This window comes from Protopterus annectens, chromosome 3.part0 (assembly GCF_019279795.1).
Source record: "Protopterus annectens isolate FY-2018-M chromosome 3.part0, PAN1.0, whole genome shotgun sequence".
NCBI lineage: Eukaryota > Metazoa > Chordata > Ceratodontiformes > Protopteridae > Protopterus > Protopterus annectens.
The window spans coordinates 588,051,152-588,065,999 of record NC_056731.1 but is presented as its reverse complement, the minus strand read 5'-3'; the positions used below and the strand labels follow the sequence as shown (position 1 = coordinate 588,065,999).

The window sequence follows — 14,848 nt, the reverse complement described above, 5'->3', positions numbered from 1 at the left end:
ACCCAGAGGACAGCCAAATGGCTCACAAAAAGGACCCTGGAAGTTAGAATTGGGGAGTCTTCCTCTATAATGAGGCCAGTCACAAGTGGAGTCCCTCAGGTATTAGTCCTTTGACTGGTCCTTTTTGGCATTTATTTCTCTGAAGTCAAAGCCAATGTCAATGGTCTTTGGTTTACTAAATTTGCAGATGACTGCAAATTAGGAACTGTCATTGAATCCCACACTGGCACAAATGTTCTCCAGGAAGGGCTGATGCAGACAAGCAACTGGTGTCAGAGCCATGGAATAAAACTAAATACCAAGAAATGTATGACAGTATCCTTTGGGAAGTCATCCACCACTCGTAATTATCATACTGATAACACACCTCTTATAGTTGACCCAGTAGTCAGGGACTTAGGGACACACAGACAGTAATCTAGCCTTTGACCATCATGTGTGTACAGTAGTGAGGAAATAATTCTATGCTGCACAACTTTTAGACAAGAGTAAGGCATCTAAGTACAAGGAAGTCATTGTTCTACTGTATTCGGCATTCATCAGATCTGCCATCGAGTACAATGCCACCTTTGGTATGTACCGAACCAGGCATATCCAACAATTGGAATTTCCACAGAGGTTCCTCACTAAAAGAATGCAGTGCTTAAGTAAAATGTCCTCTGCAGACCACCTCAAGGCCCTATCCCTGTATTCGGTTTCTTACAGGCTTTTGAGGGGAGAGTGATACATGGCATTGTCAGACCCCACTTTGATGGATCTCCTGCATATCCAGAAAACAAACACCACTAAAATTACCCATTATAAAGACTTAACCCTTGCCTGTGATATAAGTATGACCTGCTGGAGATAGGTATGTATCCCAGAGATTACCCCATCTATGGATCAGCCCCCCCCCCCCATCCATGTGAAGCAGAGTTTCTCCCTAATCCAATTCAAGTATAACTTAGACAACTGGATGGGGAACAGGAAATTCATCCCTGGTTTGGCACCTGCGTCTCTAATGGACACAGGCAACAGGAAATGGTTCATCTCCCAAGCCCCTGCTTACACTTATCAAGGATTCCAGAACTTGCCAGAAATTTGTGATGCATGGCTAGGCTTAAAAAGGCCCTTCCAGTCATTACCCAAGTAAACACCTATGAACTTATGAATAAAATGAAGATTCGAGACTAGGATTTAATGCTGCAGAGATACTAGTAATTCATACTGGAAGGCTAATGGGATCCCGTAAGTTTGCTTTACTAGCCATTTTATTACTTATGTGATGGATTAAGGTTTAGAACCAAAAAGACATTACATGGAAACATATAAAAATGAAAGTCTTGTGTGTGTGGTCTTTTGCCTACTTGTGCTATGAAATTGCGAGATGGAGCAAACATCCACTTGTAAGAGTGTACTCATAGTGACAAATGTAGTTAATTCCGATGACAAAAGAGATATAAGACTTCAAACTCTTCAGGGCTCTAATGTCAATATACATGGTAGCAGAGGTAATGAGGAAACACTGCATGCTACTTTATCAGAGCAGTATGTACTTCTGTTGCAATAATAAGCAAGGAAACATTTGGTTCTGTTTATTTTATGTCAACATCCACTGATGTACACAGTGGTTCTTTGTAAAATGCTATCTGTAGTACAGTACAGACTTGCTTTTACATATCATTCTATGGTCTGATAGACAGAATTTTTCATTGCCTGAATTACTCACACAGCTATTTGCTCTCTGAATTTTGCTCCTTTTTGAGCCTGTGTCACTGATGAAAAGGGTCAAGCAAACCATCTTATCATCCCGGTTAACAAACAACTACATGAATAAATTGCAGAAAATAAATACTGTTTTCCCCTCCCTTTCCACTTCTAAATTACTTTCTGTGCACGTCAAGCAAATAAGTATTTGTTTATCAACATAGAATGCTGCTCAGATCTCATCATGAAAGACTAAGTCTAGCTCTCCCCACATGCAAGTCTATCTCACAGTGATGTACACTAGAGTAAATCCTGCCATTCCTCAGGCAAGCCATTCCCAGTGCAAACAGTTAAGCAGATCCTCAAACACCCCATCCAGTCACATCTGGAAATGCACAATAATTTACCAGTCATTCCACTCTCATGTAGGGCAGTCTCTAACGCATGATGTTTGTGAAAAAGCTTTCAGCTTGTATTCCCATCCCAAGTGTGTGTACACATGTGCGTGTGCATGCACACACAATCAACATTGCCATGCAGCCCTTTGCACTCAAATACAGTTAGGCAACCCTTCCTGTTCTGTAATCTCAGTACAGAGGCTCAGCTATTTGTTAAATATTCCCAGCTACCCATCACAGGTGCTGTGTCAAAGAACCTATCTGTTAAGGGATAAGCTTAATTTAACAAATTTTGCCATGTATATCTCATTTTAATACAGGCAGTACAATTATTGGGCACTATGCACATAAATCTGTATTGTCTTGCATTACTCTAGCAGCATAATGCAAGGTGAGGTTGGGGATCATATCAAATGTGACATTAGTATGACCATGCATGCCAGCTCTGCTTTGTCCTGTCCAACAAGCCATACCATATACAAACTTCTCTTGCACACTTTGCCAGCACCAGATACACACAAAGCACAATAGAATCTGCTACCACAATCTCCATGAACTGGACAGACTGCACAGAAATTACAGTTAGCACTGCTTGGCAGCAGGGAGAGCACAATTTGTTAGTTCCCAGTGGTTCTCTAGACTGTGATTACAATTATATTTTGGAATATAGCTCAAGAATTTCATTGCAGCTGGTGGGTCTCTAGCCCAGTCTGAAGTGGTTTCAGTACTAACTTGCTGGGTGAAATGCTATGACATTCTAGCAGCTTATATTTTAACTTCTTAATCCTCATTTACTTTTTGCAGTGACTATAACAACATGCCGATTTTACTTTTCAAATTGTTCTGCTTTTTTTTGGTTAATTAATCACTGTATCAGCCTGTATATGTATCCACAGTCTTCAATGAGTAATCTGCATGGAGGTGCAGACCACAAAAGAGACAGGAATAAAGCAAAGAAACAAAAATTGGTGAGTACACAGATATTGTAGTATAAAGAAAAGTGACCATCAACTAAGGTCAAAGCAACAGAGCCAGGGTTGATTCCAGCTGCTTCCATTGTTATGCTCTTTAGATGAACAGTATTTGTTAACTATATACTACTGCCATGTTACAAGTACTAAAAGGCAAATGATCCTAGTCGGTCATGCACAGCTGCAGAATTATGAATATGGATTATGTAGCAGTCCTCTCAGTCTCATATTTTGAGCATAGTATTACTTTCTTACTAAAGGTTGTAGATTACAAATCCCATGTTATAACAGTGAACATTTGGTTTGAATCTCTGAGCTATATTACTTAGATAAACTTGCAATCCACTTGATATTGTGTTGCTGCGAATTCCACAGCTATATACATAGCATTGCTACACAGATATTTTTACGAGTCATATAAAGGCATAAGGTACCATCTACGTGTATTTTGAGATTAAACTACAACCAGAAATTTAGCACACAAATGTTGAAGATTCTAAACTGAAAAGCTACAAGTAAGTTGCTATTAGAATGAATACTGAGTTACAGAACTAGATCTACAAAATGAAGGTTAATTTTAATGTCGACATTTATAAATTTGTAGAGCATACAGGCAATTACAAAATGAGTGACATTTCACAGAGCAGTACCACTTCATTGATAACTACCAGTTACATATTTAGAAATTATCCAGAAGAAAGGCAGAAAACCATAATTATGCTTCACAGATTTCAGTAACTTTGAATGAAAATACAGATGGAGGGTTTGGTTGGTACATCATTAGCTTTCCAAATGACTAGTATTCCATTTCAGATACAGTAAACATTTTAACATAAAAAGCACAACAAAAATACAAGTATAATATTTTGGCCATTAAGTAGAAATATGTACTTTATTAAAGTAATCTATGCACATCACCCTAACATGGGATCAGGGTCCACATCACTCTAACATGGGAACAGGGTGCACATCACTAACATGGGATCAGGGTGCACATCACTCTAACATGGGATCAGGGTGCACATCACTCTAACATGGGATCAGGGTGCACATCACTCTAACATGGGATCAGGGTCCACATCACTCTAACATGGGATCAGGGTCCACATCACTCTAACATGGGATCAGGGTCCACATCACTCTAACACGGGATCAGGGTGCACATCACTCTAACATGGGATCAGGGTGCACATCACTCTAACATGGGATCAGGGTGCACATCACTCTAACATGGGATCAGGGTCCACATCACTCTAACATGGGATCAGGGTGCACATCACTCTAACATGGGATCAGGGTGCACATCACTCTAACATGGGATCAGGGTCCACATCACTCTAACATGGGATCAGGGTGCACATCAACAGTGGCAGTCGTCTACAACCAATGTTCACATTGCTGGACAGTTAGCCCAGTGGCTTTTGTTACTGCATAATGGAAATGGAAAGCAACTGCAACAATTAATCTGTATAATACAGCTGACTGTAGACACGAACGAGAGGATACTGAGCCAGATATCATTATCATACCAGCAAATGTTTTATATAAAATGGGCAATAAAACTCACCAATCAAATTGCTAGGCATATGTGTATAAATTAATAACTATAAAAAACAGAAACAGCACCAGTTCCCATAGATTACCAATCTGCATAAATAATACTAATTAAAAAGAAAAGCAAAAAAAAAAAACTCAGGATTGTGGTGTATATTATCTGTACTTTACATTGAAAACTTAGATTAAGTATATTACTTTGTCAGAAACAGCAAAAACAATCAAACAAAAAGGTAAAATGTAAACTTTTGATAAAACCGCAGACATAAACCCCACAGAGAGCAAATGAAGCAGTTAAGGGAGGTGAAATGTATAACAAACAGAAACAGCCCCCATAGCAATAGAAAACTTCTAACCTATGACAGACTTCTCAACTCTACCTATTTTGGAAGTACATACATATTTTCAGGCTTTATATGTTTTTATTATTTCCTTTGGAAGTGTATTCCTATTTTCAGACTTGATTTACCTCTTGACGTGATTTTTCTAACTCCCTATCACACTTCTGTAGCTGCTAAGTACACAGGAATAGAGACTACCTGACTAAGATACTGGTAGCATACTCATTTAAGAAAAGAGGACCTACATGTTATATCTTCATTTTTTCAGAAGCAAAACTAAATGACTGAGACAGATTTTTTTGTACTATCATCTATTAAAGCTTATAGGCTTTACAGTGACTCTACTTATATTTCTGCATCATTTTTGTCACTCTGTTTTTTTTAACTTATGATTTGAGTACTATTCCACAGTCCTACTGGGGATGGGGGGTGTTGTGCACCACTTGCAATTAAGTGCTCAGATTTTTGGCTGGTAATAGTTTTTCAAGAGCCTTTGTAATAATTTGTGATGCTTACAGCAGAAATACTCGTCAGACAACTGTCTGACTTAAGCATTACATATGAACTCACAGCATTCAAAAGTAAAAGAACTGCATGAATATACAAATTACAGGCACATTTTTGTATGGATACCCTGTTAAATAAAGCTAAGCAGCATTACACTGTGTAAACTAACTTAAATTACAGTGGTTGTGAAAGTGTAACTATGTATAAGTGCTTTTCAGTTCATGGGCATTGCCACCAAATCATTTCTTGGGACAATATTTTGAGGAAGAAGCAATCATATCCATCAACTAAGGCAACTTGATAAACTGACTGTGGGGGGAAACATTACTTTTGGCACATATGTCTTTCAATTCTTGGAGTTACCAGAACAATTATTCTTCTGTATATTTTTGAGGCAGTGGCATCCAGAAACCAGTATATACTTTTTATGAAGCAGTGCACTACTAACATTTGCATTTCCTTACCTGGCTCATTCGTCTGCCAGAATTCAGTTGAGGTGATATGTAGTGATGGCATCGGTTATAAACTGGACTGTGCAGTACCATTCTGCAGACTGATGTAAGAACCCTGTAAGTGGCCACCCTGAATATTCAATACCACAACTGCACACAGAAAGTTCTAAACCCTCCCCATGGCAATCGATTGGTTAAAATAAGTGGAAGAACTAAAAATACATTAAAAACATATGACTAGCATATGCAAATGACCAGATGTAAAATTCAACCTTCAAATTTCACAGCAACATATTCTGTAAGAGCAATAAGGCATAGGGTATTTGGGTTGTGCATGGTATTGATATTACCACACCCCAGGGGACTGTAAGGTACTTGCCCTTCGGCTTGTGCCTCAGAACAGACCTAGGAATGCAGTAATATATCTACCATGCACACCTTCCCATGCCTTACTGCAAACATATTAAACAGTCATAACATACCAGGAATAGGTTTGAAAATGATACAAAAGCATGCACAGGCACAAAATAATTAAGACAGAGTTTAATATTCATTTGCCAGTCTTGACATTTAATCCTGTCAGCATGGATCAAAGAGAGTACACAGAAAAAATGTGTGTCATAGTTTCCTAACATTGAAGTTAACACAAACATATTTAGATTAATAATGTTCTACCTTGATATCTACATTTAACATACCTGTTATTTCCTTCAGTACTTTAAAAACATTCAATTTATGAAGTTGCAGAGGCAGGGTATTTGTGTGCATGTCACTAAAATACAAAATGAGATAATTAAAGTACAGTGTATACTGTTAGGTAGAAACAGTTTAATGCTAGAATCAGACAGTGAGCAAAGTCTTACCCAGTAAATGTAGTCTGCAAAATGATGATATCTCCATTGACTTTAGTACAGTTTTCAAAGGTGTCAATGTTTGATGCGTTTATAGATAGAACTCCGTGCAAACTACCCATTCCAATTCCATTGCAGTCTACATTGGGACACATGAAAAAAATGGCATTATCTTTCTTATTATTAAACAAGTTTAATTAAAACATGAAAAATGTACTATAAATCAATTTTAGGGGAATCCTTTAAATTTTTGGCGAGTCGCACACTTAAGAAAGAGAACTGCCTGGGGAGAAACCACAGTTCAAAAACAAGCTAAAATCCTTTATTTACTCTGAGCCCTGACCAACAGAAGGAATAACTTAAAAGATAATAGCAGCAAACATATAGTTAGAAAAAAATGCAGAATATGGGGGTATCTAACTGCCTGTCAAAACAAAGCAGAAATGAGGTAGCAACATTCTGCAACAGCTGAAAATAGCACAAGTTAGTTAAAGAAATACTGAAGGTAGAAAGTATTTCAGTAGTTGAAATTCAGATTCCAAGGTAAGATAAGATTACAAGAAGGTGATTGGCAAGCTTAATAGCTCAAAGATAAGGATTATTTTAGCAACGCCAGCAAGAATGCCGAAGTGGATAGACAGAGATTTAAAGTTAGCAATTTGCACAAAAGATAGGGCCTACAAGAAGATGAAGGGAAAAGTTGAGACAGGGCCTACAAGAAGATGATGGGAAAAAGTGAGGTGGAAGATGTAAAGTAAAAGGTTAGCTAAAAGGTAACAAAGATGATAACAGCACAAAGGTAAAGTTGAAAAGGCATTAACCATAGAGAAAAGAAACAAGTGCTTTTTAAGCATGCAACAGAAAGAAAATGGGGGGACAACTAGCCAGACTGAGCAAAGATGAAAGGGAGATTACAGAAAATTGAGGAACAAGTAGGTTTACTAGATAAACACTTAGCTTCAGTCTTTAGAAAGAAAAGTAAAGAGCAGGGTGCCATGCTGGATAGCAAGCAGTGCAGAAAAGTAACCCCTGACAGACACCAAGGTAGAAAGAGTAGAGGTTCAGAGGGAACTCGCTGCTCTTAGGAAGAATAATGCACAAGAAATACATAGATGAGTTTCCTCCCAGAACATTTAGAAAGATGTTCAGCATGTTTGTGAAACCCCAGTTGGAAATCTTCAAGAAATCACTGTTTATGTGTTTACTTGTTTGTCTCACTAGACAGATCTCTGTGATCTAGTGCAGAAGTACAGACGTTTGGAAGACAACTGTAATACCCTGTTGCAAGGTGGAGAGTGGTAAATATTGTTAAGAACTACACATCTGTTTCCATAACATCTCTGGGAGGGAATGCCATGGGGATAGTCATAAGGGAAAGGCTGATCGTGTTTCTAGTGAACATTTTCAGATCAACCACATTAACTCATGGCATGAGGTAGCTATTATTCAAACCTGATCCAGCAACTCGGGTACAGGTGAGTTTGACAGGAAAGATCAGGAGATGTGGGCCATCTAAATGTCAGCAATGCTTTTGACCTGAACCCAAAAGCAGGATGACAGCAAAAGTGGCACGGAAAAGTATGTGGTAGGATGCAGAGGACTGTGGGGCTAGGAGCAATGTCAAAACTGACGAAAGGGTCTAGTGGAGTACTGTAGGGCTCTACCTATTGGGCCAGTGCTCCATAATGTTTTTGTTTCAGAGTATTTGACAGAATGAAGTACAGGCTCATCCTATTTACTTACAACAAACAGGGGTGGGATGATTTCTGAATGCTGAAAAAGTGGGCAGAAAGGCAGTAGTTCAAATTCAGTGTGGTCCAGTGAAGGCTTTGTAAGGGCTAAACATGTAGCAGCTGATGCTTAATATAAGCACATGTAAGGAACTGTACTTTAGCTTCGGCATCCTAGTGGGCAGTGTCAGCTAAGGGGAGTACAACCAACGGCAACACAGCAAAAGGACCTGGGGTGTTGACCACACCTGGAGTACAGTCAGGCAGCAGAAACACAGAGTGAGGATTACACACAACTGGACAGATTTTTATTTTCCCAACTTATATTTTATTGCATTTTCAGATTTAAATGTTAACAATGACAAAAAAACAGTATACAATGAAAGAAAATAAAAAACATTATAGACATTTAACATAAACCGCCTATATCATCCTGTCATGCCAGAAGAAAAAAGAACTGGTTATCTACTGTATAGTAAATGACATTAGCCAGCACAATAAGACATTCACCATAAGACATTTATCTAAATAAACTGAGGTAATATAGACATAATATCAGGAAACAAAAAGTGACGAGTAGATAATATAAGAAGTAAATTAAACCTTTGAACTCAACTATTTACAACTGTACAAATAGTGCCACTAATAGTTGAGAGATAAACCTTTACTAATCATGTTATTTTACAATGAATTATGCTGCTTAGAGATTTTATTTCAAAGTTATTACAGACAGGGTCTTCCCTACCAAATAATGTGGGTAATTACATAGTTATAACATAGATATTTATTATCGGTGAATAAACGAAAAACAAACACTAGTATCCAAAAGAAGGGGGTAAACGAGAATAGAAACACCTCGAGCCAAAAGATAATATCCACGTAAACGTACTTTAATGAAACTCCGTTTTCGCCTCTACCAATGTAGAAGCTTCATCAGACAAGTAAAAAAGCGCCAAGTGGACTCAATATAAAAACTTTTAGCCAGGTTTGGCAACATACACAAATAGTTGAGAATTTATGTAAAAACAATTATTTGTATATTTATACAAATTACTTGCAGCTAAATTAAAAAATATTATCCAAAATTCAAACATATGTATGTAAAATAAAAAATATTTATATTACAACCCTAAAGTTGAAGTATTTAAAATAAAATATTTAAAAACATCCTAACAACCATACGATAATAAAGTGTAAAAGGAGATGGTATTAAAGTGTGTTTAAACATCATACCTAATTACACATTACTAAGAAGGTGAGAGTTTAATGTCACACAACACTTGCACCTAAAAACCATACTACCTCAGGTAACTTTTATATTTTAAAATGACAGAAATATTACAGGCTTCGTTCAGCCCTGGAACAGAGAAGGCATCTAATAGAAGTTGCCATTCCAGTTCTCTTATTTCAAGTAGAAGGGACTGAGGACCCCCCCTGATGCCCACTCTGACAAGGTCAATGCCCATGAAATGGAAACTATGCCCAGTATGATTTAAAATGTGTTTCGAAAGGGCATTGTCGTTCTTTTTGTTCTTTATAGCATAATTATGCTGGTAAATACGGTCCCGTAATCTACGGTCCGTTTTACCAACATAAAATGCTTGGCAACAGTCGCACAGGGCGACGTAGATCACTGATGTTTATTAAGATAAGATATTTATTATTGTAATATGTGGTCTAAGATATTTTTCCATATTTTTAGGAAAAATATTTGTTTCTTTTTATCATTAATCATGAGTTTGTGTGAGATTAAGTAAGTGTGGGCCATATTCGTAAATTCTCCCCAGTTTACTTTAGATCTGTCTATCCAGTTTTGAGTAATATATAATTTGACTAGTTCAAATATGGGGACCAGAATTCTTAAATCTGATGTGGGTACGTGAAGTGAGTTAACATGTAAAATCGCAAATTCCCAGGATAATGTAGATTTCCCATATCCCATTTTGTTGAGTTTACTTCTTAATGAGTCCCAGAGGTTATGTGCAAATTTGCAGTACCAGAGGATATGTAATAAGTCTGCTATTTTTGATGGACAGAAGGGGCAGAAAGGTGAGTTATTTGGGAAAAACTTATTTAGTCGTTCTGGCGTGTAATAGGCATTATTGTTGACCATTAACTGGGTGTAAGTCAGTTTCATGTAGAGAGAGTATTTGTATTAAACCATGCTTGTGAAAGCTGAGCATTAGTTATCTCTGGATTCTTGTCTTTCCAGTATTGAGCAGATGTAAAGGTGGGCTGGTATTTTATAGAGGTGCTTAACTTGTATGTAGCTGACAACATATTTTTTTGGAAGTTTTAAGAACTTGACTAAGGCCTGTGTGTTTGTTATTACATTTTCTATTTCTTATGGGATGCCTATGAAGATAGATATATTTTCCATCAATTTTCTCAATATTATTGTGTATTTGTTATTAAGGTTGAGATGATGTTTGATATCTTTTAATGACTTGTTTTTAAGACTATATAGATCCCAGACTGTAAGATCGTTGATTTGTGGATACTGATCTAGGCTGATCATTTCATTTCCTATTTTTAAATTTGGGTTCAAGTGTATTGGCTGTAATAGCGTTAAAGCATTTTTTAGTTGTAGGTCTGACAGAAGCGATTGAAAGGTTTTTATTTTGTGTTTAATGGAGGCATGAAATTTTATATCTTTTAGGTTAGATCCATCTATAAATGGAATGGATTTAGGATTTATATTGGTCTTTAAAACATTAGCGTACCATACATTAATCCATTTTGGAAAGGATTACGCATATTTTGGGATGTGGTCGGCTATTAAAATAAGTCTATTTGTGCATATTAGATCATAGTAGAGTTTAAAGTCTGGTAACTCCAGACCTCCTTTGTCTTTAGGGAAAATAAGTTTTGTTATAGCTATCCTTGGGTTTTTTGGAAACCATATGAACTTATTTAGTATTTTATTGATTTTTTTTAAAGAAGTTGGTAGCGTTAAATTGGTTTAATATTTTTTGGTAAAATATTCATTTTAATTGCTGCCACTTTTGATAGAACTGAAAGTTTCATTAGTTTCCACCTGTCCAAGTAATTTTCTATGTTAGTCCAGGTTTTAAGAAGATTCTTTTGGTAGGAGTCTTTTTGGCTATGTTCAAAGTTAATTCCTAGGTAGTTTAACTTTAATTTCTGTGTCTGGGAGAGGGAGGAGATTTTGTCCTAATGAGTTGATTTGAAATATGAAGGATTTAGATGGATTTACTTCATAGTTTTGAGAAGATGCCGATTGTTTTTCTAATCTTACCTAAGTACGTGTTTGAAAATACATGATCAGGTCATCAGCAAATGCTGAGATTAAAAGTTTATTATTAAGTATTTTAGGTATATGGTGAAATGTTTTTTGCACCAGGTACATGAACAGGGGCTCTATATATAGATTAAAAAGATAGGGGGAAAGGGGGCATCTCTGTTTTGTACCATTCACAAGTTTTATTTTATTGGAGACAAGTTTATTTATGACCAATGTGGTGTAAGTATATATATAGTGCTCTGATTTTTTTCTATAAATGTATTTTGGATATTAAATTGTTTTAGAATCAAGAAAAGGAATTCAAGGTTGACCCTATCGAAAGCTTTAGTAGCATCTAACTCCAAAAGGTATCTAGGAGATTTGTCTTTCTCAAGAAGATGTACGGCTGCATCGAGGGTCAGGGTGTTATCCCATGTTTGTCTCCTTGACATAAAGCCAGACTGATCTGGGGATATAATTTTAGGTAATAGTTTTTTAATTCTATTTTTCAGGACCAGGGAATAGATTTTAATGTCAACATTTATGAGGGAGATAGGTCTATAATTAAATGGGTTGGTATTGTCTGTATTTTGTTTATGAATAAATATAGTTTTAGAATTGTTTAGGTACAAATCTTGGAAGTCATGCTTGCATATATGTTTAAAGATTTTACATAGGATGGGGGTCAATTCAGGAGCAAATGACTTGTAAAAATTTGTTGTGAATCCATCAGGGCCTGGTGCTTTATTACTTTTTAGGCCTTTTATTGCTTCGGCAATTTCCTCTGTATTAAAAGGAGCTTCTAAAAGCAACATTTGTTGGTCATCAATCTTAGGAAATTTAAGATCTTTGATGAAATTGTTAAAGTTCTCTAATGAAGGGGTATTATGAGGTCCATACATTTCCTTATATATTTTTTCAAATATCTGTATTATTTCTTGAGTGTCCGTGTAAATTTCGTTATTATATAAGATTTGTGAAATTGTTGTGGGAGTATGATATATGTTAATTAATCTTGCCAGAAGCTTGGAGGGTTGTTGTGCCTAATGTGAATAGTTAGTTAGAAGCTTCATTTACAACTGGATAAATTTTATAAGCAAATGTACCGTGCTTCACCTTAACAAGACCTTGATCTGGCCACACCTTGAGCACTCCATGCAGTTTATGAAGCCAAAAAGGGAAAGAAGAGCAGAGCAGGAACATGATGTTAGTGGACAAGATCATTTCAGGGATATGTGAATAAATCATTTAGAACAGGATGAACAAAGGTGAAGAGGTGTGGTTCTCTGGAAGTGTATTTTCACAAAGAGATTTGCAGATCCAGGCAATGGACTACCAGACTGAGTGATTGTGAAGGAATACAGAGAAATATTCAAGAGGCGCAACAGAAGAGGTAAAAGAAGGCATAAGCTGGAAGGTGTAGATCGTTGGGAGGCAGAATAGCAAGACACTTTAAAAAGAATAAGGCAGGCTTATTAGTATTTCTGCTGTATTTCTGCTGTCAAGCAAATTTAACAAACATCTCGTCATGGTTAATCAAACATTTGTCAGAATATGATCTGTAAACTGCTGGGCTTGATTCGTGTTACTGTAAAGTTTTATGCCCATTGACATTACTGCTTTAAATATTAGCAGTGACATGCAGCTGAGTGTTTTTTTAATACCACTTTTAGGCGTGCAGTATAGAGACAGAAGAAAAAATGACAAGGTAGCGTTCAAACTGAAGTTTTAAAAGTCAAAGGAATTATAAGACAGATTTATTAATACAGAACAGTACTGGGCTTTGTTGGTGTTATAACTGATGGGGCTGTCAGAGAAGTTAAAAGAGGGGGCGTGGCCAAGGATGAACACAGGATAGCAGCAGATTTCTTCAGCTCCACCAATTTCATTACACTGACCGGAATTAATTACTTAAAAAATTAATTTTTGAAGTAATTTTCTTTCTATATATGTTTGTTTTATATAGTTCTTGAACTATATCTAAAAAAGAAAGGAAATCTTAACAATATTCCTGTCAGAAATCACTTTGGAAATTTTCCTGTCAGTTTATCAGTCTGAAATGAGTTCCAGTAAGACAAATTCTCAAGACTCCAGCATCAAGAAAGAACTTCAGTCTCTGATAATTATAATCCAGCAACTTACTGCTAAGATGGATAAAATGGATACTAAAATAGACACCTTCATAGAAAAACTACAAAACAAATAGACTTGTTACATATAGACCTGCAACAACAGAAGATCCAGATGACAGGCATAGAAGAAGCTGTGAATGACATGGAAAATAGAATACAAGAAGAGGAAATCAACACTGAGTTTCTGCTGAAACAAAATACACATTTACAAACAAAGCTGGATGACCTGGAAAATAGATCTAGGCGCAATAACATTAGGATTTTTGGACTGCCAGAAAATATTGAAGGTAACAATATTACTTCTTTTTAACAACATGGCTCCCTAAAACTTTAGACTTACCAGAAGCATTCTCTTTGGTATCGAAAGAGCACATAGATCTATAGCTAATACTAACTCTAACAAAAACTATCCTAGATCAGTTATAGTTAGATTTCTATCATCTTTTGATAAAGAGATGGTTCTTAAATCTGCTTGGGCTAAAGCTCCTGTTAAGATTAATGAGACAACTGTGCATTTTGACAATGACTATTCTTCCATGGTAATAGCTAAAAGAAAAGTTTTTCTGACACTAATAAGGGAGCTTAAAAAAGCACAGTTTAAAACATACCTTCTGTTTCCTGCCAAGCTTAAAATCTTCCTTCCTGATGGTCCTAAAATTTTCGATGACTTAGACTCTGCTTTACTGTTTATCAAAAAAAATAAGATTTTGGATAAAACAGAAGAAATGGAATGGGCTAGTCCTTCATTAAAGAGACTGGCAACTGAAACTTCATGGAAGACTTCAGAGAAGAAGAAGAGACTAAAAAACAAATGATTTGTTCTATGTTTTTTTTCTCTCATCATTTTATTTCATTATTAATCTTTTTAAATATAGTTCCTGCATTTCCAAGAAGCAACAAATATTTTGAAAAAGATTTATTCAAAGTTATTCTCTGTGTGCAAAGAAATGTTTTGTTTCATAACTAGTCAAAATACCTGGAG

At 36.3% G+C, this 14,848-nt stretch overlaps 1 protein-coding gene across 1 annotated transcript in view; it reads right to left on the bottom strand.

Moving 5' to 3' along the window:
• Nucleotides 1-14,848, bottom strand: part of EGFR (epidermal growth factor receptor) — a 1,653,396-nt gene that overhangs the window by 550,212 nt on the left and 1,088,336 nt on the right. Inside the window, exons 9-10 of the mRNA XM_044064990.1 lie at nt 6,773-6,899; nt 6,608-6,681 (exon numbers count right to left, since the gene is read on the bottom strand). Coding sequence (XP_043920925.1) covers nt 6,608-6,681; nt 6,773-6,899 — 201 coding nt within the window. The remainder of the gene's footprint in view (nt 1-6,607; nt 6,682-6,772; nt 6,900-14,848) is intronic.